Below are 25,248 nucleotides of genomic sequence, written 5' to 3'. Positions count from 1 at the left end.
AACAGGTTTGTGCAAACGGTCAGATGAGAAGGTAAGATGGAGGAAGAGATGAATAGTTCCTTGCTGGGTGAATGGATGTGGGGGTATTTCAAGAGGTTTTGGAAAAGTGGGAAGAGTAAAATGAAAAAGTGAAACATTGTTTGCATTAACTATTTCTGTAATTATCTTTGGTTCCATTCTGGTATAATCTGGTATGTGCACTTAAAGAGTTGCACTTGAAAGATCCTGCATTGAAAAGACCAAGGCCTGAAAAGACTAAGGACTTAGATTTATACCACTCAGTGTTCAATCAGGTGTGACCAAGATGGGAGGAGGCTACATATGGCCTAATCAAGGGAGGACCAGATACAGGGTGAAATAGTCAATGTAAACAAATACTCCATAAATCCAGCAGGGAAAGAGACATTAAAAGTTCAATGTAGACATATCAGGGAATGAGAAGGAAAGATGAGGGGTGTGGACAATATCAGACTGTTGAAAAGCTGGGTGCAGCAGTTAGCTTCAATGGAGACATACCTAGAGAGGAGAGAATTGGTTGATGGTCAGTAGTGAGTGATGACAAAGAGGATTCCATATCCATAATATTATATTCTAGTATAATTTCGGTATGTGCACTTAAAGAGTTGCACTTGAAAGATGTTGTATTGAAAAGACCAAGATATGAACCATGGTCACTAATAACGGGAAGAACATTCTGTCTGTGCTGCATCAAGGAGAGCTGACCCATGAGCATGGCACACGTCTTTAATCTGGTTGTAACCTGGTTCCTGAAGTCTCCTACCCAACTGCAAGACGACTTGAAAAAGGCAAGAAAACTGTGCATGCATTTCAGCCACTCTAACATGCCCTCCTTGACTTGCAAAGGCAGAATGGTGTTCCCCAACATCTCCTCATATGTGACATCTCCAAATGTTGGAACTTCACACGCCACATTTTGGACCGACTGTATTAGCAGAGGAAATACGTGGACGATTTTTCAATGATGCAGGCGGACAGGAGTACTCCCCTGTGTAACTTCCACTTTAGCCAGTGGCAGCTCATGCGTGACACCTGTCGTTTGCTCAGGACTCCTGAGGAGGCCACTTTATTTGTCAGTCTCCAGGATTACGGGATGAATGATGTCATTCCACTCCTTCACATCCTGGAGGAGATGCTGATAAATCTGAGAGACCAGGGGACAGGAGAGGTGATGCCTACATCTCACGGCCACCTGAGCCCTGTCAAGGCTGAACTGGCAGAGGAAGAGGAGGACATAAATGCCTAGGAATTCTATACAGAACTAGGTGATGTATCTGCCCAAGCAACAGGAGAGGAGCATGAGGAGCTGGAGGATGATGAGGAAGACCAGGTAGATGACCCTGACAGACCATGGCAGTATGCAGTGGAGATAAAGGCAGGGACTCCCTCTGAGTCCTTTGTGCAAATGGCGAGATGCATGCTGAGCTGCTTGCATAGTGACAGCTGCATTATCACCATTTAGCAGAGTTATGACTACTTGCTCTCCACCATGTTAGAACCTCGCTACTGGTGTAACATCCCAGAGTATGTCACTAAAAACTCTGTCTCCCTGCTACAACATGTCAAGTGTATATTCCTTATCATCTTGTGTAATCTAACTTTACATTTTCTTGTATATGTATTCTCCAGGCTTGTATTATGTATTTGCTGTAATTTCCCTGTCCGCCAGCAGGTGGCAGCAATATGTAAGCAGACAATGGTTAGTATATCTATTCTGGAATAGTCCATTCCAGTCTAGGTTCCCCTGTGTGAGCAGAAGTGGGACGTTCCCATGTCCTGTCTCATGAGGAGGAGAAGGAAGTGTAGTCAGTGTACCAGCCACCCCCTGCTGGGGTAGGTTGTGTTGGTAGGAGCTCCCAGAACCAGGGATCCCAACCCTGGATCCTGCCTCGGCTGAGGCTAAGGATCCATCTTCCCAGCCTGAGTCATCTACCTCAGCTGGTTGACAAGCAAGCAACACCCTCCAGAATTACCGATCTCCAGGAAGGAAATCAAACCCTGCGAGCAGTTCTGTGAGTACCAATCCAGAGTCCAGGAGAAGCCAAATTCCTCCTCAGTTAGTCAGGCCCAGATAAAGCAGAAGATAGACAGAGCAGAAGACTAATACCTGCCAGACTCTCTAGGAATATAATCAGAAGCAGAATACATATAGATTCCTGCCACATATTGCCAATACCTGCTGGGACCCAAGACTATTGCTGTTACTCGTATGGATTCATGTTGCCATCCTTTAAGTAAAGACAAGTTGGATTATATCTCCAGTCTGGTTCTCAATCATTCCACCATTACTCCTATTAACAACACTCAATTTATTGCAAGTGAGCAAGGATCCAGGAGTCCAGCCGTACCAAGGTAGGAGACACCGTTGACACTACCATATCTGCTACACAGAGACATTATCCCCCTCTGGCATTCCTTACTTGGTACGTGAGTTGTAACATCTTAAAGGGCCCTGCTACAGTACCTGCGCAAGCTGGAATTGGCGTCACAAACTACTACATATATATATATATATATATACTGACCCACTGCATAGCTGACCCACTGTACCAGTGTCCTGCTCTTGCACTGGTCCAAAATGGGGTTATTTTTTACACCTTCTGAGTAGAGTTGAGCGAACACCTGGATGTTCGGGTTCGAGAAGTTCGGCCGAACTTCCCGGAAATGTTCGGGTTCGGGATCCGAACTCGATCCGAACTTCGCCCCAAACCCCATTGAAGTCAATGGGGACCCGAACTTTTCGGCACTAAAAAGGCTGTAAAATAGCCCAGGAAAGGGCTAGAGGGCTGCAAAAGGCAGCAAAATGTAGGTAAATCCCCTGAAAACAAATGTGGATACGGAAAAGAATAAAAATTAACCAATATCAATTGGAGAGAGGTCCCATAGCAGAGAATCTGGCTTCATGTCATAGCAGAGAATCAGGCTTCACGTCACCCACCACTGCAACAGTCCATTGTCAGATATTTAGGCCCAGCACCCAGGCAGAGGAGAGAGGTCCCGTAACAGAGAATCTGTCTTCATGTCATAGCAGAGAATCAGGCTTCACGTCACCCAACATTGGAACAGTCCATTGGCATATATTTAGGCCCCGGCACCCAGACAGAGGAGAGGTTCATTCAACTTTGGGTAGCCTCGCAATATGATGGTAAAATTAAAAAAATAGGATTGAATGAGGAAGTGCCCTGGAGTCCAATAATATATGGTTAAGGGGAGGTAGTTAATGTCTAATCTGCACAAGGGACGGACAGGTCCTGTGGGATCCATGCCTGGTTCATTTTTATGAACGTCAGCTTGTCCACATTGGCTGTAGACAGGCGGCTGCGTTTGTCTGTAATGACGCCCCCTGCCGTGCTGAATACACGTTCAGACAAAACGCTGGCCGCCGGGCAGGCCAGCACCTCCAAGGCATAAAAGGCTAGCTCTGGCCACGTGGACAATTTAGAGACCCAGAAGTTGAATGGGGCCGAACCATCAGTCAGTACGTGGAGGGGTGTGCACACGTACTGTTCCACCATGTTAGTGAAATGTTGCCTCCTGCTAACACGTTGCGTATCAGGTGGTGGTGCAGTTAGCTGTGGCGTGGTGACAAAACGTTTCCACATCTCTGCCATGCTAACCCTGCCCTCAGAGGAGCTGGCCGTGACACAGCTGCCTTGGCGACCTCTTGCTCCTCCTCTGCCTTGGCCTTGGGCTTCCACTTGTTCCCCTGTGACATTTGGGAATGCTCTCAGTAGTGTGTCTACCAACGTGCGCTTGTACTCGCGCATCTTCCTATCACGCTCCAGTGCAGGAAGTAAGGTGGGCACATTGTCTTTGTACCGTGGATCCAGCAGGGTGGCAACCCAGTAGTCCGCACAGGTTAAAATGTGGGCAACTCTGCTGTCGTTGCGCAGGCACTGCAGCATGTAGTCGCTCATGTGTGCCAGGCTGCCCAGGGGTAAGGACAAGCTGTCCTCTGTGGGAGGCATATCGTCCTTCGTTTCCCCCCAGCCACGCACCAGTGATGGGCCCGAGCTGCATTGGGTGCCACCCCGCTGTGACCATGCTTCATCCTCATCCTCCTCCACCTCCACCTCCTCCTCCTCGTCCTCCAGTAGTGGGCCCTGTCTGGCCACATTTGTACCTGGCCTCTGCTGTTGCAAAAAACCTCCCTCTGAGTCACTTCGAAGAGACTGGCCTGAAAGTGCTAAAAATTACCCCTCTTCCTCCTCCTCCTCCTCCTAGGCCACCTCCTCTTCCATCATCGCCCTAAGTGTTTTCTCAAGGAGACATAGAAGTGGTATTGTAACGCTGATAACGGCGTCATCGCCACTGGCCATGTTGGTGGAGTACTCGAAACAGCGCAACAGGGCACACAGGTCTCGCATGGAGGCCCAGTCATTGGTGGTGAAGTGGTGCTGTTCCGCAGTGTGACTGACCCGTGCGTGCTGCAGCTGAAACTCCACTATGGCCTGCTGCTGCTCGCACAGTCTGTCCAGCATGTGCAAGGTGGAGTTCCACCTGGTGGGCACGTCGCATATGAGGCGGTGAGCGGGAAGGCCGAAGTTACGCTGTAGCGCAGACAGGCGAGCAGCGGCAGGATGTGAACGCCGGAAGCGCGAACAGACGGCCCGCACTTTATGCAGCAGCTCTGACATGTCGGGGTAGTTGTGAATGAACTTCTGCACCACCAAATTCAGCACATGCGCCAGGCAAGGGATGTGCGTCAAACTGGCTAGTCCCAGAGCTGCAACGAGATTTCGCCCATTATCACACACCACCAGGCCGGGCTTGAGGCTCACCGGCAGCAACCACTCGTCTGTCTGTGGTTCAATACCCTGCCACCTCCCCACCTACCACTAACTTGGTCATTGGTTCCGATATGGACCATGACCGCTGGATCTTCTCCAGCCCCTCCAGTAATCTGTCATCCTGATCCGTCATGTGTCGAACTCTAGCGCTAGGAAGACAGCGCACTGTTCGGCGATCACGGTCTTTGTGACAGATCGCCCTATCTGTTCCCCTAATAATGGAGTCTCCCACTACCAGAACCCGTCTGCCCTGCTCTCCTGGGCCCCTGCTTACCGGAGCTGACATTCCCCTGACTGGCAGAGGAAGGGTCCGGCTGCGGCAGTGCTGTCCCTGGACTGACATCCCCCTCATCTGCCAACCTTGTGTCAGATCAGGGCTAGCCTCCCTGCACTCTTCCCTCTACCCCGCTTTCTAACTGTTACCCAGCTAGCTACCTCACTTTCCTCAGCCTCCTCTCTGTCACCCTCCCCCTCATCTACCCCAAAGAGCGCAGGCTCGGTGAGAAGCAAACTCTTTTGCAAATTGTCAATGCCTCTCAGTGTTGCAACCTGCCCGTTTAGAGACTCGATTTGTGATTCCAAACGGGTAATTTGCTCACATCTTGAACAAAGATATGCACCCTCGAATGGCAGTTCCATTCCATGTGACTCTTCACGCTGTTGCCACCCTCACCACACTGTTCCGGGGCCACTATTGTGACTCTTCATACAGTTGCCACCCTCACCACACTGTTCCGGGGGCCACTATTGTGACGCTTCATGCTGTTGCCACCCTCACCACACTGTTCCGGGGGCCACTATTGTGACGCTTCATGCTGTTGCCACCCTCACCACACTGTTCCGGGGGCCACTATGTTGACTCCTCGTGCTGTTGCCACCCTCACCAGTCTGGTCCAGGGCCACTATGTTGACTCCTCGTGCTGTTGCCACCCTCACCACACTGTTCCGGGGCCACTATTGTGACGCTTCATGCTGTTGCCACCCTCACCACACTGTTCCGGGGGCCACTATGTTGACTCCTCGTGCTGTTGCCACCCTCACCAGTCTGGTCCAGGGCCACTATTGTGACTCTTCATACATTGCTGGTACAGTTACTGTACACTATGACCAACAGACATTTGCCTGGTCCTTCCAAAGGAACTGCTGCATCTCCCACCAGCAGTCAGGGCTCATCAACGGCAGCAGAAGGGAGCCGTCATTCCTTCCCATGGACTTCAATGCCACATATTACTCCTGATGCTTCTCTTCCTCTTTGTTACTTGTTTTGACAGCAATCGATCACCGAGGTAATAATACGCGTGCACTCATCCAGCAGAGCAGAAGCTGAACATGCTCCTGGCCAAGTTACTGCTACTACAGTCCCTCCCTCTATGGAAGTAGTATGTAGTAGAATAGGGAAACCATTCTTTTTTTATGCCCCCCTTAGGGGGTCCTGGTCTCAGTGATAAATGCACCGTGACTGTTTTTCTCTCCTCTTTTAACAGTTGGTTGGATCCAGCTGCCGGTCACCTGCTACGCCACGAGGTTCTCTTCATATGTAGTTTTAAGATGCAAGGACTAAAGGTAAGTTTTCAGCCACAACAGCAATAATTTACATATTGTGCCGCCACCTAACCAGCCAAACCCCAGACCAGCCACAGCCCCCGTTTGGCCGTGTGACAGAACAGAGCCGGTTACAGTTTTAATGTAGACATTTTTATATTTATTCTCAGTCCCTTTTTGAAAGTTCTTCATTGTTTGTATTGTTTTCGGAGTATATAGTACGGGGCCAATTTTCATTTTTTAATCGTAAGGTTCCAAAAGCCATAACTTTTTTAAATTTTCCATTCATATAACCATATGAGGGCTTATTTTTGGGATAAGTAAATTGAACTATTTAAGAGCACTATTCAAGTCATATTCAAGTCATGTGACATCACGGCATCAGATTGTAGGTCAGTCATGTGACATCACGGCATCAGATTGTAGGTCAGTCATGTGACATCACGGCATCAGATTGCAGGTCAGTCATGTGACATCACGGCATCAGATTGCAGGTCCGTCATGTGACATCACGGCATCAGATTGCAGGTCCGTCATGTGACATCACGGCATCAGATTGCAGGTCAGTCATGTGACATCACGGCATCAGATTGCAGGTCAGTCATGTGACATCACGGCATCGGATTATGGCGCTCTCCTGTGACATCACAGCGGTCTGTGCAGATTTTCCACAAACTTGGTGTAAAACTTTTCTGAAAGAAGAAAAGGAAAATATAACTAATGTTCTCCACCCCAAAACTCCAGCCACGGCTCCTCTACCATCTCCCCCGCCCTCAGGTATAACCCACTCTTCTACCATTTCCACAACCCCTGGATGCAGCCCACTCCTATACATCTACCACTTCGCTACTCTCCGCCTTCTGGACCCCAGGTACGGCCCAGTCCTCTACCCCCTTCCCCCAGGTACGGCCCACTCCTCTACCCCCAGGTACGGCCCACTCCTCTACCCCCAGGTACGGCCCACTCCTCTACCCCCAGGTACGGCCCACTCCTCTACCCCCTTCCCCCCAGCCTCCAGGTACAGCCCACTCCTCTACCCCCTTCCCCCAGGTACAGCCCAGTCCTCTACCTCCTTCCCCTCCCAGCCTCCAGGTATGGCCCACTCCTCTAACCCTTCCCCTCCCAGCCTCCAGGTACAGCCCACTCCTCTAACCCTTCCCCTTCCAGCCTCCAGGTACGGCCCACTCCTCTAACCCTTCCCCTTCCAGCCTCCAGGTATGGCCCACTCCTCTAACCCTTCCCCTTCCAGCCTCCAGGTATGGCCCACTCCTCTAACCCTTCCCCTCCCAGCCTCCAGGTACGGCCCACTCCTCTAACCCTTCCCCGCCCAGCCTCCAGGTACGGCCCACTCCTCTACCCTCTTAACCCCCCCCAGCCTCCAGGTGCTGCCCACTCCTCTACCCCCTTCCCCCGCTGCCTCCAGGTACGGCCCACTCCTCTAACCCTTCCCCTCCCAGCCTCCAGGTACGGCCCACTCCTCTACCCCCTTCCCCCGCTGCCTCCAGGTACGGCCCACTCCTCTAACCCTTCCCCTCCCAGCCTCCAGGTACGGCCCACTCCTCTACCCTCTTAAACCCCCCCCCAGCCTCCAGGTGCTGCCCACTCCTCTACCCCCTTCCCCCGCTGCCTCCAGGTACGGCCACTCCTCTAACCCTTCCCCTCCCAGCCTCCAGGTACGGCCCACTCCTCTACCCCCTTCCCCCGCTGCCTCCAGGTACGGCCCACTCCTCTAACCCTTCCCCTCCCAGCCTCCAGGTACGGCCCACTCCTCTACCCTCTTAAACCCCCCCCAGCCTCCAGGTGCTGCCCACTCCTCTACCCCCTTCCCCCGCTGCCTCCAGGTACGGCCCACTCCTCTACCCTCTTAAACCCCCCAGCCTCCAGGTGCTGCCCACTCCTCTACCCCCTTCCCCCGCTGCCTCCAGGTACGGCCCACTCCTCTAACCCTTCCCCTCCCAGCCTCCAGGTACGGCCCACTCCTCTACCCTCTTAACCCCCCCCAGCCTCCAGGTGCTGCCCACTCCTCTACCCCCTTCCCCCGCTGCCTCCAGGTACGGCCCACTCCTCTAACCCTTCCCCTCCCAGCCTCCAGGTACGGCCCACTCCTCTACCCCCTTCCCCCGCTGCCTCCAGGTACGGCCCACTCCTCTAACCCTTCCCCTCCCAGCCTCCAGGTACGGCCCACTCCTCTACCCTCTTAAACCCCCCCCCAGCCTCCAGGTGCTGCCCACTCCTCTACCCCCTTCCCCCGCTGCCTCCAGGTACGGCCACTCCTCTAACCCTTCCCCTCCCAGCCTCCAGGTACGGCCCACTCCTCTACCCCCTTCCCCCGCTGCCTCCAGGTACGGCCCACTCCTCTAACCCTTCCCCTCCCAGCCTCCAGGTACGGCCCACTCCTCTACCCTCTTAAACCCCCCCCAGCCTCCAGGTGCTGCCCACTCCTCTACCCCCTTCCCCCGCTGCCTCCAGGTACGGCCCACTCCTCTACCCTCTTAAACCCCCCAGCCTCCAGGTGCTGCCCACTCCTCTACCCCCTTCCCCCGCTGCCTCCAGGTACGGCCCACTCCTCTAACCCTTCCCCTCCCAGCCTCCAGGTACGGCCCACTCCTCTACCCTCTTAACAACCCCCCCCCCCCCCCCCCCCCCCCTAGCCTTCAGGTGCTGCCCACTCCTCTACCCCCTTCCCCCGCTGCCTCCAGGTACGGCCCACTCCTCTACCCATACCCTAAGATGCGGCCCAGAGATATGACCTGATAAAGTTATTTTAAAACTATGGGCATAAAATAAAGAGCAGCTGTTTAACCCTAATTAACCAGCCAGACACTGCCATAGGGTGTACACTGCTGCAGCGCCTCCATTCAGCTCACACACAATTAAAGGGGTTGTCTCATCATAGACAATGGGGGCATGATGCTAGGATATTCCCTACATTGTTTTATAGTTGCGGAGCTCCGTTCTCAATATAGGTGTGGGTCCCATTATGCCCCCATTGTCCATGATGAGACAACCCCTTTAATGCTCTCATCCATTACCGTCGTCTGGCTGAATGTGCCCATTCCGGATGAGGAAATCCAGTACGACCAAAGCACAGTTGGGTTTAAACTCCTGGGTGGCGATAGCATCTCTCACCTGCAGGGCAATACAATGACCTGTCACATGGAGAAAGTCCATACTCTACTGACACTGAGGGGCCACAGTGTTACCCACCTTGTCCAGGGGCCACAGATAAAACTCCTGTACCTCTCCGTCCCCCACATGAGGCTGGAAGGACTCAGGAACCTCCAGGTCAAAGACAAACTGGCGCTCCAGGTACAGGGCATCCTTCTTCTCATAGGCATAGCTGTGAGGGAAGAGGGACAGTGGTTACCAAGGACCGGGCAAGACATGCTGACCTCAGATGTACAATGGCACCAGAAGATGCCATCTATTACGTTACTGTCACAATACATGTGCCATAGAAGCAATGTGATACATGTGTGCCCAGTAGCTCAGACGGAGAAGGGTGCAGACATCATCATTGGACCCAGGAGCAGCAGATAGGTTGTGGGCACCGCCATGGGTGCTGACATCACCCCTGCATAGACAATTTTACATTGAATAAAAGGAAATGCTAGTAGAAAAGAAACCGCTCCATCAGGCCAAATATCTTAGATATCAGTGTGGGGCACATGGTGGCTTCCAGTTTCAAGGTGCTTTACACTGAAGACATTTACTGGAGCTCACCTTACAGTCCCGGCTGGTCTGGCTTTGGATGCAAGGGATTCGGGGATACACGCCTCTTCTGTACACTCCTTTAGGAGGGTCTCCCACACGCCGGACCCTGCAGCGATTCCTCCGGCCGCCTGTTGAAGAGACACAACGTAGCAGTGTATCAGCCTTATATCCAGTCACTTATAGACAGAGGAGTTCCCCTTTAATTAACACTCTGATCAGTCAGATCTGTAAAGGAGACCATATTGGGCATCACCCAGCTTTCTCACAACCCCTGACCAGACGCTCCGGCTCTCCCAGAACCTGTCACGGTGGCGAGTGGAGGAAACCCCCCACCATACAATGTTAAAAGGATATGGGTAGCAGCTAGACCAGGCTGCCAAGAAAAGGGAGCTGGTCACCTCCTATAGCATCCCTAAATCTGGCCCTGTTCTCCTAACTGTATGAGCCGACCCTTAAGGTAGGAGGGCCCATACACTGGAACCTCAGAACCCTGAAATCCCTGAATATCCCTATGGTTAGGAGACAGGGAATAGAGACAACCAGGTTCATCCAAGACACGGATGAACCAGAGTCTCCACGGGCCTAGCTGCAGGGAAAAGTGGACGACTGAATACAGCAACAGAGTCGGCAGGTAAGAACACCAGAAACACACTTACCTGCCGCAGCCACCACAACTGGAACCCGAGCATAAGTACAGGTGCCCACACACCAAACAGGAGACCTTACAGACAACACCACACACAGGTATCTAGCACTCCTGATACTGCCTGGGCCCCATGCCGCAAGGAGCACGGCAGCCCCAGGCAGCACTGCATACAGACTTATGGTTCACCCCTCCGGAAAAACCAGTCCCCTCACGGAGGTATCAACATACCGGGTGACGTATAGCATACATGCAGGGACCAGCAAAAGCCCAGACATGTAACAACCAACAAAACGCTACACACACCCAGAACATAAACCCACACCACACATACAACAAGTGAGGGTAAAGGTACATGGAGGGTACATTTATGTTCCATAAGGTGGCCCTCAAGGACTGGGCTGGAACACCCAGGCAAGGAGCAGAGCTCCAACACCAAGTAAGGCTGTAGTACAACTGCCCCCAGCCAGCAAGTCACAGGTTTATATCAAGCTTGCGGCCACACCCAGGAAACACCTTAATCTCCACTAGCCAGAAGATTAACCCCTTGCTCACCAAACAGCAGGGAGGCACACCTTAAAGGGGAAGTGCACGTGCAAACCACAAACTACACGTTGCCTCTGGCAACCAGCCTGCACGGCAACCGCGTCACGGCCAAACACCAATATGATCGTGACAGAACCCCTGACCAAACGCTCCGGCTCTCCCACAACACCTTCACAAGATGATCCAGCTCTCCCACAACCTCTGACCAGATGCTCCAGCTTTCCCAGAACCCCTGACCAGACGCTTTGGCGCTGCCAGGACCCCTGACTGGACGCTCTGTCTCTCCCAGAACCCCTCAACAGATGGTCCAGCTCTACAAGAACTCCTGACCAAACGCTCCGGCGCAGCCAGGAACTCTGACCAGATGGTCCAGACCTTACAGAACCCCTGACCAGATGGTCCAGCTCTCCCAAAACCCCTCACCGGACGCTCCGGCTCTCCCAGAACCCCTCACCGGACGCTCCGGCTCTCCCAGAACCCCTGACCAGATGCTCCAGATCTCCCAGAACCCCTGACCAGATGCTCCGGCTCTCCCAGAACCCCTGACCAGATGGTCCAGCTCTCCCAGAACCCCTCACCGGACGCTCCGGCTCTCCCAGAACCCCTGACCAGATGCTCCGGCTCTCCCAGAACCACTGACCAGATGCTCCGGCTCTCCCAGAACCCCTGACCAGATGCTCCGGCTCTCCCAGAACTACTGACCAGATGCTCCGGCTCTCCCAGAACCCCTGACCAGATGCTCCGGCTCTCCCAGAACCCCTGACCAGATGCTCCGGCTCTCCCAGAACCCCTGACCAGATGGTCCAGCTCTCCCAAAACCCCTCACCGGATGGTCCAGCTCTCCCAAAACCCCTCACCGGACGCTCCGGCTCTCCCAGAACCCCTGACCAGATGCTCCGGCTCTCCCAGAACCCCTGATAAGATGCTCCAGCTCTCCCAGAACTACTGACCAGATGCTCCGGCTCTCCCAGAACCCCTGACCAGATACTCCAGCTCTCCCAGAACCCCTCACCAAATGGTCCAGCTCTCCCAGAACCCCTCACCAAATGGTCCAGCTCTCCCAGAACCCCTCACCAAATGGTCCAGCTTTCCAGGGTAGTTGGGTTTGGTTAACGAACGTCGTGCAATCCACATAAAAATGTTGGCACCTCTGCGTAGAAAGCCGTTCACATGGACGCCACAACGGGAGACCCCGAGGAGAGCTGGAGGGAAGGATGAAACAATAATAGTCCTATCATATACAGAGACCCTGTGCAAATAGAGTGCAAGCTCCTGGGCCCAGGGCACCACCATGTGTTACAGTGATCTTATGACTCACGTGTGGCTGCTCGCTCCATGCTGAGAAGAGGAGGATCCGAGAAGAAAGTCTTCACATCGTACAGCTGTGGAAGAGAGAGGAAAGAGAATCACGTCACACCAATTATACTATGACAGAACATGTGACCACACACACACATCATACAACGCTGCTCAACAATGGCGTGAAGAAAGACTGATTACACAGGAGTCACACACTACACGTCAATTACATGCAGCAGGAAATGTTGACTTAAAGGGCCAGTAACCATAAAGTCACCATCATATAATAGAACAGCAGCGTTATAAGAGGAGCGGCTGATATCGGTCCCATCTTATTACAGTACAGCGGAGGTATCAGAGATGTGCAGCACTGGAGATCAGTAGTTATCATGGGGAGCAGGGAGGTTTTTGCATTTCCTGTCACTCTTACCAAACACTACAGTCTGTCTGAGCTGATAACAGGGAGCAATAAACTACAATACATGGAAGGCAGACAGAGTGCAGATGTGAGGACCATGACTGGCAAGACGTACAGACACGGGACCATGACCGGCAAGACGTACAGACACTAGACCATGACCGGCAAGACGTACAGACACTAGACCATGACCGGCAAGACGTACAGACACTAGACCATGACCGGCAAGACGTACAGACACTAGACCATGACCGGCAAGACGTACAGACACTAGACCATGACCGGCAAGACGTACAGACACTAGACCATGACCGGCAAGACGTACAGACACTAGACCATGATCGGCAAGACGTACAGACACTAGACCATGACCGGCAAGACGTACAGACACTAGACCATGACCGGCAAGACGTACAGACACTAGACCATGACCGGCAAGACGTACAGACACTAGACCATGACCGGCAAGACGTACAGACACTAGACCATGACCGGTAAGACGTACAGACACTAGACCATGACCGGCAAGACGTACAGACACTAGACCATGACCGGCAAGACGTACAGACACTAGACCATGACCGGCAAGACGTACAGACACTAGACCATGACCGGCAAGACGTACAGACACTAGACCATGACCGGCAAGACGTACAGACACTAGACCATGACCGGCAAGACTTACAGACACTAGACCATGACCGGTTGCTGGGATATGGGGGGGGGGGATTTTGTGTTCTTACCTCGTCCCTCCATTCCTGGAGACAGGGGAAGGCTCCCCGACCTCTGAGCCCCTCCATCACCTCCTGCACGGCCCGCGTCCGCTCATGGGGGGTGCGCAGCCGATCACTCAGCTCCAGCCGGGCTCCGGAGTCCTCTTTATATAATGTGAAAATGTCAGAACTCTGCAGGAGAACCTGTGCCACTGGCTGCGTCACCCAGCCGACCCGCTGTCCCTGGACGCAGAATGGGAGACAACCTGCAGAAGAAGAAAATCTTACAAAGAACGCAGGGGGAGTGACATGTAGTGTACACGGGGCTTAAACACACGACACCCTACCTGCATGCTGCATGTTGTTCATTTTCAGCAGCAGCTCCAGGACCCGCTCAGACCACACGGCTAACGCCATAGATATACAGGACGTAACACAGTCCACTCCAACTGTAGTCTGCTCCACAGGCGGTAACACAGTCCACTCCAACTGTAGTCTGCTCCACAGGAGGTAACACAGTCCACTCCAACTGTAGCCGCTCCACAGGAGGTAACACAGTCCACTCCAACTGTAGTCTGCTCCGCAGGAGGTAACACAGTCCACTCCAACTGTAGTCTGCTCCACAGGAGGTAACACAGTCCACTCCAACTGTAGTCTGCCCCACAGGAGGTAACACAGTCCACTCCAACTGTAGTCTGCTCCACAGGAGGTAACACAGTCCACTCCAACTGTAGTCTGCTCCACAGGAGGTAACACAGTCCACTCCAACTGCAGCCGCTCCACAGGAGGTAACACGGTCCACTCCAAATGTAGTCTGCTCCACAGGAGGTAACACACACAGTCCACTCCAACTGTAGTCTGCTCCACAGGAGGTAACACAGTCCACTCCAACTGTAGTCTGCCCCACAGGAGGTAACACAGTCCACTCCAACTATAGTCTGCTCCACAGGAGGTAACACAGTCCACTCCAACTGCAGCCGCTCCACAGGAGGTAACACGGTCCACTCCAAATGTAGTCTGCTCCACAGGAGGTAACACACACAGTCCACTCCAACTGTAGTCTGCTCCACAGGCGGTAACACAGTCCACTCCAACTGTAGCAGCTTCACAGGAGGTAACACAGTCCACTCCAACTGTAGTCTGCTCCACAGGCGGTAACACAGTCCACTCCAACTGTAGTCTGCTCCACAGGACGTAACACAGTCCACTCCAACTGTAGTCTGCTCCACAGGCGGTAACACAGTCCACTCCAACTGTAGTCTGCTCCACAGGCGGTAACACAGTCCACTTCAACTGTAGTCTGCTCCACAGGAGGTAACACAGTCCACTCCAAATGCAGAGCTGACAATACACAAGACTACGGAGTCCACCTCCTGCAAACCTACCAGGAAAGTAAAATGCAGTTCACGCCTGTAAAAATACAACACAGTCTGCTCCAACAGTGCAGAGAGAACACGCAGCCTGCTCCTCCTGAGAGCTCAGGGCTCTTGTCAGCACCACATGTCATTTTGGGGGCGGGCTTTAGATTGGTGCAGGGTCTGCCAGAGGAAAGTGTCTCCAGCACAAGAGGGCGGCCATCATTGTGGAGACAAATCAGAGCGTGACGGTTTCTCTGCACCAGAATCATCTCCAACCTGTGTATCTAATCCTATCCTGTGTGATACTGTAGCTGAGCTGTGTATCTAATCCTATCATGTGTGATACTGTCTGCTGAGCTGTGTATCTAATCCTATCATGTGTGATACAGTCTGCTGAGCTGTGTATCTAATCCTATACTGTGTGATACTGTCTGCTGAGCTGTGTATCTAATCCTATCCTGTGTGATACTGTCTGCTGAGCTGTGTATCTAATCCTATCATGTGTGATACTGTAGCTGAGCTGTGTATCTAATCCTATCCTGTGTGATACTGTCTGCTGAGCTGTGTATCTAATCCAATCATGTGTGATACTGTCTGCTGAGCTGTGTATCTAATCCTATCATGTGTGATACTGTCTGCTGAGCTGTGTATCTAATCCTATCCTGTGTGATACTGTCTGCTGAGCTGTGTATCTAATCCTATCATGTGTGATACTGTCTGCTGAGCTGTGTATCTAATCCTATCCTGTGTGATACTGTCTGCATGAGCCGTGTATCTAATCCTATCCTGTGTGATACTGTCTGCTGAGCTGTGTATCTAATCCTATCCTGTGTGATACTGTCTGCTGAGCTGTGTATCTAATCCTATCCTGTGTGATACTGTCTGCTGAGCTGTGTATCTAATCCTATCCTGTGTGATACTGTCTGCTGAGCTGTGTATCTAATCCTATCCTGTGTGATACTGTCTGCTGAGCTGTGTATCTAATCCTATCCTGTGTGATACTGTCTGCTGAGCTGTGTATCTAATCCTATCCTGTGTGATACTGTCTGCTGAGCTGTGTATCTAATCCTATCCTGTGTGATACTGACTGCTGAGCTGTGTATCTAATCCTATCCTGTGTGATACAGTCTGCTGAGCTGTGTATCTAATCCTATCATGTGTGATACTGTCTGCTGAGCTGTGTATCTAATCCTATCCTGTGTGATACAGTCTGCTGAGCTGTGTATCTAATCCTATCCTGTGTGATACTGTCTGCTGAGCTGTGTATCTAATCCTATCCTGTGTGATACAGTCTGCTGAGCTGTGTATCTAATCCTATCCTGTGTGATACTGTCTGCTGGGCTGTGTATCTAATCCTATCCTGTGTGATACTGTCTGCTGAGCTGTGTATCTAATCCTGTCCTGTGTGATACTGTCTGCTGAGCTGTGTATCTAATCCTATCCTGTGTGATACTGTCTGCTGAGCTGTGTATCTAATCCTCTCCTGTGTGATACTGCCTGCTGAGCGGTGTATCTAATCCTATCCTGTGTGATACTGTCTGCTGAGCTGTGTATCTAATCCTATCGTGTGTGATACTGTCTGCTGAGCTGTGTATCTAATCCTATCCTGTGTGATACTGTCTGCTGAGCCGTGTATCTAATCCTATCCTGTTTGATACTGTCTGCTGAGCTGTGTATCTAATCCTATCCTGTGTGATACTGTCTGCTGAGCTGTGTATCTAATCCTATCCTGTGTGATACTGTCTGCTGAGCTGTGTATCTAATCCTATCCTGTGTGATACAGTCTGCTGAGCTGTGTATCTAATCCTATCCTGTGTGATACTGTCTGCTGGGCTGTGTATCTAATCCTATCCTGTGTGATACTGTCTGCTGAGCCGTGTATCTAATCCTATCCTGTTTGATACTGTCTGCTGAGCTGTGTATCTAATCCTATCCTGTGTGATACAGTCTGCTGAGCTGTGTATCTAATCCTATCCTGTGTGATACTGTCTGCTGGGCTGTGTATCTAATCATATCCTGTGTGATACTGTCTGCTGAGCCGTGTATCTAATCCTATCCTGTTTGATACTGTCTGCTGAGCTGTGTATCTAATCCTATCCTGTTTGATACTGTCTGCTGATCTGTGTATCTAATCCTATCCTGTGTGATACTGTCTGCTGATCTGTGTATCTAATCCTATCCTGTTTGATACTGTCTGCTGATCTGTGTATCTCATCCTATCCTGTTTAAAACTGACTGCTGAACTGCTGTATCTAATCCTATCCTGTTTGATACTGACTACTGAGCTGTGTATCTAATCCTATCCTGTGTGATACTGTCTGCTGAGCTGTGTATCTAATCCTATCCTGTGTGATACTGTCTGCTGAGCTGTGTATCTAATCCTATCATGTGTGATACTGTCTGCTGAGCTGTGTATCTAATCCTATCCTGTGTGATACTGCCTGCTGAGCTGTGTATCTAATCCTATCCTGTGTGATACTGTCTGCTGAGATGCTGTATCTAATCCTACCATGTGATAGTTCCTGCTGAGATGCTGTATCTGAGCACAGCTGTTGACACTAATGGCTCCCCGGATGGAGTAAGTTAAAGGGATTGTGTCACGGAAGGTGTACAGAAAACTAGAAGACACAAAATAAAGATCCGACTCACTGGATCCAAAACTAAGGAACAAAAGGGAGAGCCCTGCAACAGACCTGGCTCTCTCCCTAACTGCTCAGCCTATGCAAAAATCTCAATGGTAGATGATCGCATATCCTCGTACCTCGACTGTATAACACCTGAACACCCTATAATAGTGAGGGGACACGACCACCGGCTCCCTACACTTGATACGGAGGGAGTCAGGGTCACCTGGGATCCAGCAAATAGGAAAACACAAATGAATGAACAAAACTTATCTGTAGAAGACTCAGTAGTAGCATCAGCATGCACACACTCCAGGAAGTAATATAAACCGCAAAGTGATGCAGTATGGGAAGGGATTTAAAGGGATGCAATCAGTGCAACTACATGACAGCTGAGAGAGGCTAACGAGATGAGAAAACGAAAGCAAAACAAAGAAAGCTCAAGGAGGAGGTTCTGAAAGACATCTGTCAGAGCTTCTCAGATGTCTGCTGGTGACAGTACCCCTCCTTCTACGAGTGGACTCTGGACACTCAGAGCCCACCTTCTCAGGATGGGACCTATGAAAAGCCCTGATTAGACGAGTGGCCTTAATGTCCGTCACTGGGACCCACATCCTCTCCTCGGGACCATAACCCTCCCAATGAACGAGGTACTGGAGAGAACCGCGGACAACACGAGAATCCACAATCCTAGAGACCTGAAATTCAAGATTACCATCAACCACAATCGGAGGAGGAGGCAAAGATGAGGGTACAATGGGTTGGACATAAGGTTTTAATAAGGACTTATGAAAAACATTATGGATCTTCCAAGTCTGAGGAAGATCAAGACGGTAGGCAAAAGGATTGATGACGGACAAGATTTTGTAAGGCCCAATAAACTTAGGACCCAACTTCCAGGAGGGAACCTTCAATTTGATATTCTTAGTAGACAACCACACCAGATCACCAACATTCAGGTCCGGACCAAGCACATGTCTCTTATCTGCCACACGCTTATATCTCTCACTCATGCTCTTTAGATTATCCTGAATCTTTTGCCAAATAGATGACAAAGACGAGGAGAATCTGTCCTCATCAGGCAAACCAGAAGACCCCTCTCCAGAGAATGTCCCAAACTGCGGATGAAACCCATATGCACCAAAAAATGGTGACTTATCAGAGGACTCCTGACGACGGTTATTTAAAGCAAACTCAGCAAGGGACAAAAAAGAACACCAATCCTCCTGATTCTCCGCCACAAAACAGCGCAGATATGTCTCCGGATTCTGATTGATGCGCTCTGTCTGGCCATTCGACTGCGGGTGGAAAGCAGAAGAGAATGACAACCGAACCCCGAAGCGAGAACAGAAAGCCTTCCAGAATCTGGAAACAAACTGCGTGCCCCTATCAGAGACTATGTCTGAAGGAATACCATGCAATTTGACAATGTGATCAATAAATGCCTGCGCCAGCGTCTTAGCATTGGGCAAGCCAGGAAAAGGAATGAAATGCACCACTTTGCTAAAACGGTCCACCACCACCAGAATCACAGTCTTCCTCGAGGAACGAGGCAGGTCCGTAATGAAGTCCATGGACAGATGTGTCCAAGGACAGGAAGGAATGGGTAACGGAAGGAGAGGACCTGATGGCCGTGAATGAGGGACTTTGGCACGAGCGCAGGTCTCGCAGGCTGCCACAAAACCCTCAACCGACTTACGAAGCGCCGGCCACCAGAATCTCCGAGCGATGAGATCCACTGTGGCTCTTGCCCCCGGGTGCCCAGCAAGGACAGTATCGTGGTGTTCCTTAAAAATCTTGTGTCTTAAAGCGAGAGACACAAACAACCTCCCAGGAGGACAAAGATCAGGAGCCTCTGACTGGGCTGCCTGAACCTCTGCCTCCAATTCAGGATAAAGAGCAGAGACCACCACACTTTCAGCCAAAATGGGACCCGGGTCTTTAAAATTCCCACCTCCCGGGAAACAACGTGACAGGGCATCCGCCTTCACATTCTTAACCCCAGGGCGGAACGTGACAACAAAATTAAACCTTGAAAAGAACAAAGACCATCTGGCCTGTCTCGGGTTCAGACGCTTGGCTGACTCCAAGTAGGCCAGATTCTTATGGTCAGTAAACACGGTAATAGGGTGTCTGGCTCCCTCTAGCCAATGGCGCCATTCCTCAAAAGTCAACTTGATGGCCAACAACTCCCTATCTCCCACATCGTAATTTCTCTCTGCGGAGAAGAGTTTCTTCGAGAAAAAAGGCACACGGTCGCCATTTGGCAGGAGAGGGACCCTGAGACAAGACCGCACCCACATTCACCTCAGAAGCATCAACCTCAACTATGAAGGGTAGAGAAATATCAGGTTGTACCAAGATGGGAGCGGAAGCAAAACTGTCCTTGATATTAGAAAAGGCCTTACGCGCCTCTACTGACCAAGAAGAAAAATGTACCCCCTTTCTGGTCATATCAGGGATTGGTTTAACAACAGAGGAATAATTCAAAATAAACTTCCTGTAATAATTGGCAAAACCCACAAAACGCATCAGCGCCTTCTGATTCTCAGGAAGCTCCCACTCAAGCACAGCGCGGACCTTCTCGGGGTCCATGCGAAAACCAGAAGCGGAGAGAAGAAACCCCAGAAATTGAATTTCTGGAACCGCAAACACACATTTTTCCAGTTTAGCGTACAATTTATTCTCCCGCAGGATGAGCAAGACCTGACGTAAATGTTCCTTATGAGTTTTGAAATCAGGAGAAAAAATCTAAATGTCATCTAGATACACTAATACAAATTTCCCCATTAAATGATAAAAAATGCTGTTCACAAAATGCTGAAAGACGGCTGGGGCATTCATCAAACCAAAAGGCATAACCAAATTCTCAAAATGGCCCTCAGGGGTATTGAAGGCCGTCTTCCATTCGTCTCCTTCTCTGACCAGGTTGTATGCCCCTCTTAGATCCAACTTGGAAAAAACTTTAGCCCCAACAACCTGGTTAAATAGGTCCGGGATCAGAGGAAGCGGATAAGGGTCACGAATTCTGATACTGTTCAGCTCCCTGAAATCCAGACAAGGTCTTAAAGAACCATCTTTTTTCTTAACAAAGAAAAAACCAGCGGCAACAGGTGACTTCGAGGGTCGTATGTGTCCCTTTCTCCGACTCTCAGAGATATAAGCACGCATAGCGACCCTTTCAGGTTGGGAGAGATTGTATAAACGAGATTTAGGCAGCTTGGCGCCTGGGGTGAGATTAATAGGGCAATCGTACTCCCTGTGAGGGGGCAAGTCCTGAACACTAGGGATGAGCGAACCCGAACTGTATAGTTCGGGTTCGTACCGAATTTTGGGGTGTCCGTGACACGGACCCGAACCCGGACATTTTCGTAAAAGTCCGGGTTCGGGTTCGGTGTTCGTCGCTTTCTTGGCGCTTTTTGAAAGGCTGCAAAGCAGCCAATCAACAAGCGTCATACTACTTGTCCCAAGAGGCCGTCACAGCCATGCCTACTATTGGCATGGCTGTGATTGGCCAGAGCACCATGTGACCCAGCCTCTATTTAAGCTGGAGTCACATAGCGCCGCCCGTCACTCTGCTCTGATCAGTATAGGGAGAGGTTGCAGCTGCGACAGTAGGGCGAGATTAGGCAGTGATTAACTCCTCCAAAAGACTCCATCCATTGATCGATCTGCAGCTGTGGATGATTGAACTATTCAATTGCTATTCAATTGCTCACTGTTTTTAGGCTGCCCAGAGCGTTTTTCAGTCACTTTTTTCTGGGGTGATCGGCGGCCATTTTGTGTCTTGTGTTGCGCCAGCACAAGCTGCCACCAAGTGCATTTAACCTTCAATAGTGTGGTTATTTTTTGGCTAAATCCTACATCAGGGTCAAGCTGTCACACCAAGTGCATTTAACCATCAATAGTGTGGTTATTTTTTGGCCATATCCCAGTCTAATTCTGACTGTAAACGTATACCTGTCACCCAGCGCCTAAATAATAGGCCTCAAGTTTATATTCATCTGTAACGGACCGTTTCAGCAGACAAGGGGTTAAAATCCGTTTAGGCGATATGCCCCTTTCCGAGAGACAGGCACAGCTACTGCAGAACACCAACCTCCCGAACTGGATACAAAATAGCACTCCAAACTGGAACCTCGCAAGTAGCTGTCAGTCAGACGAACAGGAAAAGCGTACAGTCAGCTTACACTCCTGGCAATCAGTCTCCAACAGCATACAGGGAATCCCCCCAATAACGAGACAAGGCTCCGTGTTGAGGGTCAAACAGTGATCTGAAGTGCTGGCACACCCAGCCTGGTTTTTATTACAGTTTGTTGCAGATACAACATATCCCCACAATGCATCATGGTTTCCTCCTCTCTGTCCCGGAGACGACCGAAGACAATCCAATTATCTCTCAGGACAAAGGGGAGATCACCAATACACATGTGGAGACAACAGGACAGGAATCACCACCCAAACACACAATGGCACACCCCCACAGCAAACACAGACATTTAACATATCCCCAGATAGCTCAAGTCTGAGTGCATATCATTAGGTGAATGGCACTCAGAATACACGAATACAATAATATTAGCTATCTGGGTGCCTCACATAACATACAATCTAACCGAACGCATAATAACATAAAATACAGTTCTACAGACAGATTTAAGCTGTGCGGCCGGTCTGTCTTCTCCTTTACAGTTAGTATGGGCCATAATCCTGAGGCAAGAGGCTTTTAAACAGCCCTCTCCAAAACCCAGTGGCGAGGTTGGTTTCGCCACACATCTCCCCCCCCCCCAGGGAAGACTAACCAGATACCTGACCTCACGCCGGTCGGTACCTGAGTTAGTCTGGCAGCCCACCCACAACCCAATACTGGACCTGTAGAATTTAGTAGCCTGTCTCTGTCCAGTGAATCCACCAAGGTTATATTGGTAGCTGGTACTCCCGGTCTCTGAGTTGCTCCCTGGCTTGGAGTGGAGGTTGCTTCGTGGGCAGGGATCAGCGGGACTCTGCCCTGGTGCCAGCGTTACCACGGAAGAAGCCTGGTTGGAGTCTGGTTGTTGGAGGGGGAAACCGACTGTCTCCCCTTTGGCTAAACAGCCCTGTTGCTGGGGGACAGGAACAACTGTCCCTACCCCCTGTGCTGTAAGTGCAGAGACCACGGTCCCATCTGCACAGTTGTGGGGCTTACTGTCTCCCCCTGGTGCGTTAAGCTGCCGCTGGGGAGAGGGGGTAACGTGCTCCTCTCCCATACATACTTCCAGCCGCTGGGGAGGGTGACCGACCGCCTCCGCTCCCAATACAGTGTCCTGCTGCTGGGGAAAGGAGACTGGGCTCTCTATCCCCTGTAGGACACTCTGCCGCTGGGGGACAGGACCGACTGTCTCTGCCCCCTGTAACTCCGTCTGCCGCTGGGGAATGGAGACTCGGCTCCCAATTCCCAAAAAATCATGCTGCTGCTGGGGGGCAGGAACAACTACCTCTGCCCCCTGTAATTCAGCCTGCCGCTGGGGAGGGAGGCCGTTGCTCTCCTCTCCCTGCACTTCACACTGCCTTCCCGGCATATCACTCTGCTGCTGGGGGGCAGGAACAACTACCTCTGCCCCCTGTAACTCAGCCTGCCGCTGGGGAGGGAGGCCGCTGCTCTCCCCTCCCTGCACTTCACACTGCCTTCCCGGCATATCACTCTGCTGCTGGGGGATGAAGACTAGGCTCCCAATTCCCTGCAGGACCGGCGGAGAGACTCCGGTCCCATCTCTACCGGCCACCTGGGGTCCTTCCCAGTAACACTCTACAATATCTGCCCAGCTGAATGGGTCTGGATCTTGGTCTGTCACCTTACCGTCCTGCTGAGCCTTCTCAATGGAGTGGAAGAGATCTCGGTAGTCCTGCTCCAGTTCCCACTCCAGGGTTGCTAGGTGAGCCAGGTCTTTCTCTACTTCATGGGGGTCATCCCACTCATGCCTAGCCTCCCTCTCATAGAAAATGTCCTGGAGTCTGGACTGTGCAGGGCTCCCGAAGTCAGGCTCTGCAAAGGACTCCCATAACAAGCCAGGACCATCAAACTCCTCTCCCTCTGGCTTGTCATGCTCAGCTGTCCAGGGTATAAACTGTGCCACATACCACCAAAGCGCCTGGTAGGCATCCTCCAGCCATAGCTCCTGCCATACCCGGTGCTGTAGTTCTATCACCCATTCCTCCAGGGGCTGCTCTCCCAGGAAGGACATCCGCAGGGCCACTTGCTTCTGCAACCGCTGCTCCTCACTGGGGAGACTCTCACCTCGCTGGTATTGTACATTATCCAGGGCCTGGTACCAGATGCCTTTCCTTAATGCATCCCGGCCATCCAGGTCCTCCTCCTCGTATAACACTGCTGGTTCCATCCTGGTGCTTTTAGGGTCGCTGTACTGGGACATGCGTTGCCCTTAAATTGTAGAATCCAAAGAAATGGTGTCTCCTGTAGCTGTCCTTCTGGCTGTAGGAACGATCCCACCGCTGCCACCAATGTAACGGCACCGTTTCAGCAGACAAGGGGTTAAAATCCGTTTAGGCGATATGCCCCTTTCCGAGAGACAGGCACAGCTACTGCAGAACACCAACCTCCCGAACTGGATACAAAATAGCACTCCAAACTGGAACCTCACAAGTAGCTGTCAGTCAGACGAACAGGAAAAGCGTATCCGTCAGCTTACACTCCTGGCAATCAGTCTCCAACAGCATACATGGAATCCCCCCAATAACGAGACAAGGCTCCGTGTTGAGGGTCAAGCAGTGCTCTGAAGTGCTGGCACACCCAGCCTGGTTTTTATTACAGTTTGTTGCAGATACAACATATCCCCACAATGCATCATGGTTTCCTCCCCTCTGTCCCGGAGACGACCGAAGACAATCCAATTATCTCTCAGGACAAAGGGGAGATCACCAATACACATGTGGAGACAACAGGACAGGAATCACCACCCAAACACACAATGGCACACCCCCACAGCAAACACAGACATTTAACATATCCCCAGATAGCTCAAGTCTGAGTGCATATCATTAGGTGAATGGCACTCAGAATACACGAATACAATAATATTAGCTATCTGGGTGCCCTCACATAACATACAATTTAACCGAACGCATAATAACATAAAACACAATTCTACAGACAGATTTAAGCTGTGCGGCCGGTCTGTCTTCTCCTTTACAGTTACTATGGGCCATAATCCTGAGGCAGGAGGCCTTCAAACAGCCCTCTCCAAAACCCAGTGGCGAGGTTGGTTTCGCCACATCATCCAAATCTGTCGTTATTGCTTTAGCTGGTCAAGTTATTTAGTGTCCGTCAAAGCACAGTTTTTGTTCTGGATTGAAATACAATTCCCAATTTAGCAATTCTCTAAATCAGTGGTTTCTGCTGTATCAGACCTACATTAAATCTATCCCTAAAAGGGTATATAAGATTCAAGGTGCTGATAGGGTCATTCTGAATAACTTCACACACCCGCTACTGTGCATATTCCAGTCTAATTCTGTCAGTAAACGTATACCTGTCACCCAGCGCCTAAATACTAGGCCTCAAATTTATATTCAGCTAAATCTGTGGT

General features: G+C 51.1%; 1 protein-coding gene across 1 annotated transcript; it reads right to left on the bottom strand.

The window, feature by feature from the left end:
- Nucleotides 1-6,487: 6,487 nt before the first annotated feature.
- Nucleotides 6,488-14,240, bottom strand: LOC122945120 (nudix hydrolase 24, chloroplastic-like). The gene is made up of 8 exons (XM_044304005.1): nucleotides 14,031-14,240; nucleotides 13,714-13,949; nucleotides 12,572-12,635; nucleotides 12,328-12,455; nucleotides 10,074-10,192; nucleotides 9,558-9,690; nucleotides 9,383-9,479; nucleotides 6,488-7,042 (listed from the first exon to the last, which is right to left on the bottom strand). The coding sequence occupies exons 1-8, from the start codon at nucleotides 14,098-14,100 to the stop codon at nucleotides 6,996-6,998; spliced, it is 894 nt and encodes a 297-aa protein (XP_044159940.1). The 5' UTR covers nucleotides 14,101-14,240; the 3' UTR covers nucleotides 6,488-6,995.
- Nucleotides 14,241-25,248: the final 11,008 nt, after the last annotated feature.

The sequence above is a fragment of the Bufo gargarizans genome, chromosome 1 (genome assembly GCF_014858855.1).
Source record: "Bufo gargarizans isolate SCDJY-AF-19 chromosome 1, ASM1485885v1, whole genome shotgun sequence".
Taxonomy (NCBI): domain Eukaryota; kingdom Metazoa; phylum Chordata; class Amphibia; order Anura; family Bufonidae; genus Bufo; species Bufo gargarizans.
Note: the sequence above shows the minus strand (reverse complement) of the source record. Positions and strands in the feature narration are given on the sequence as shown.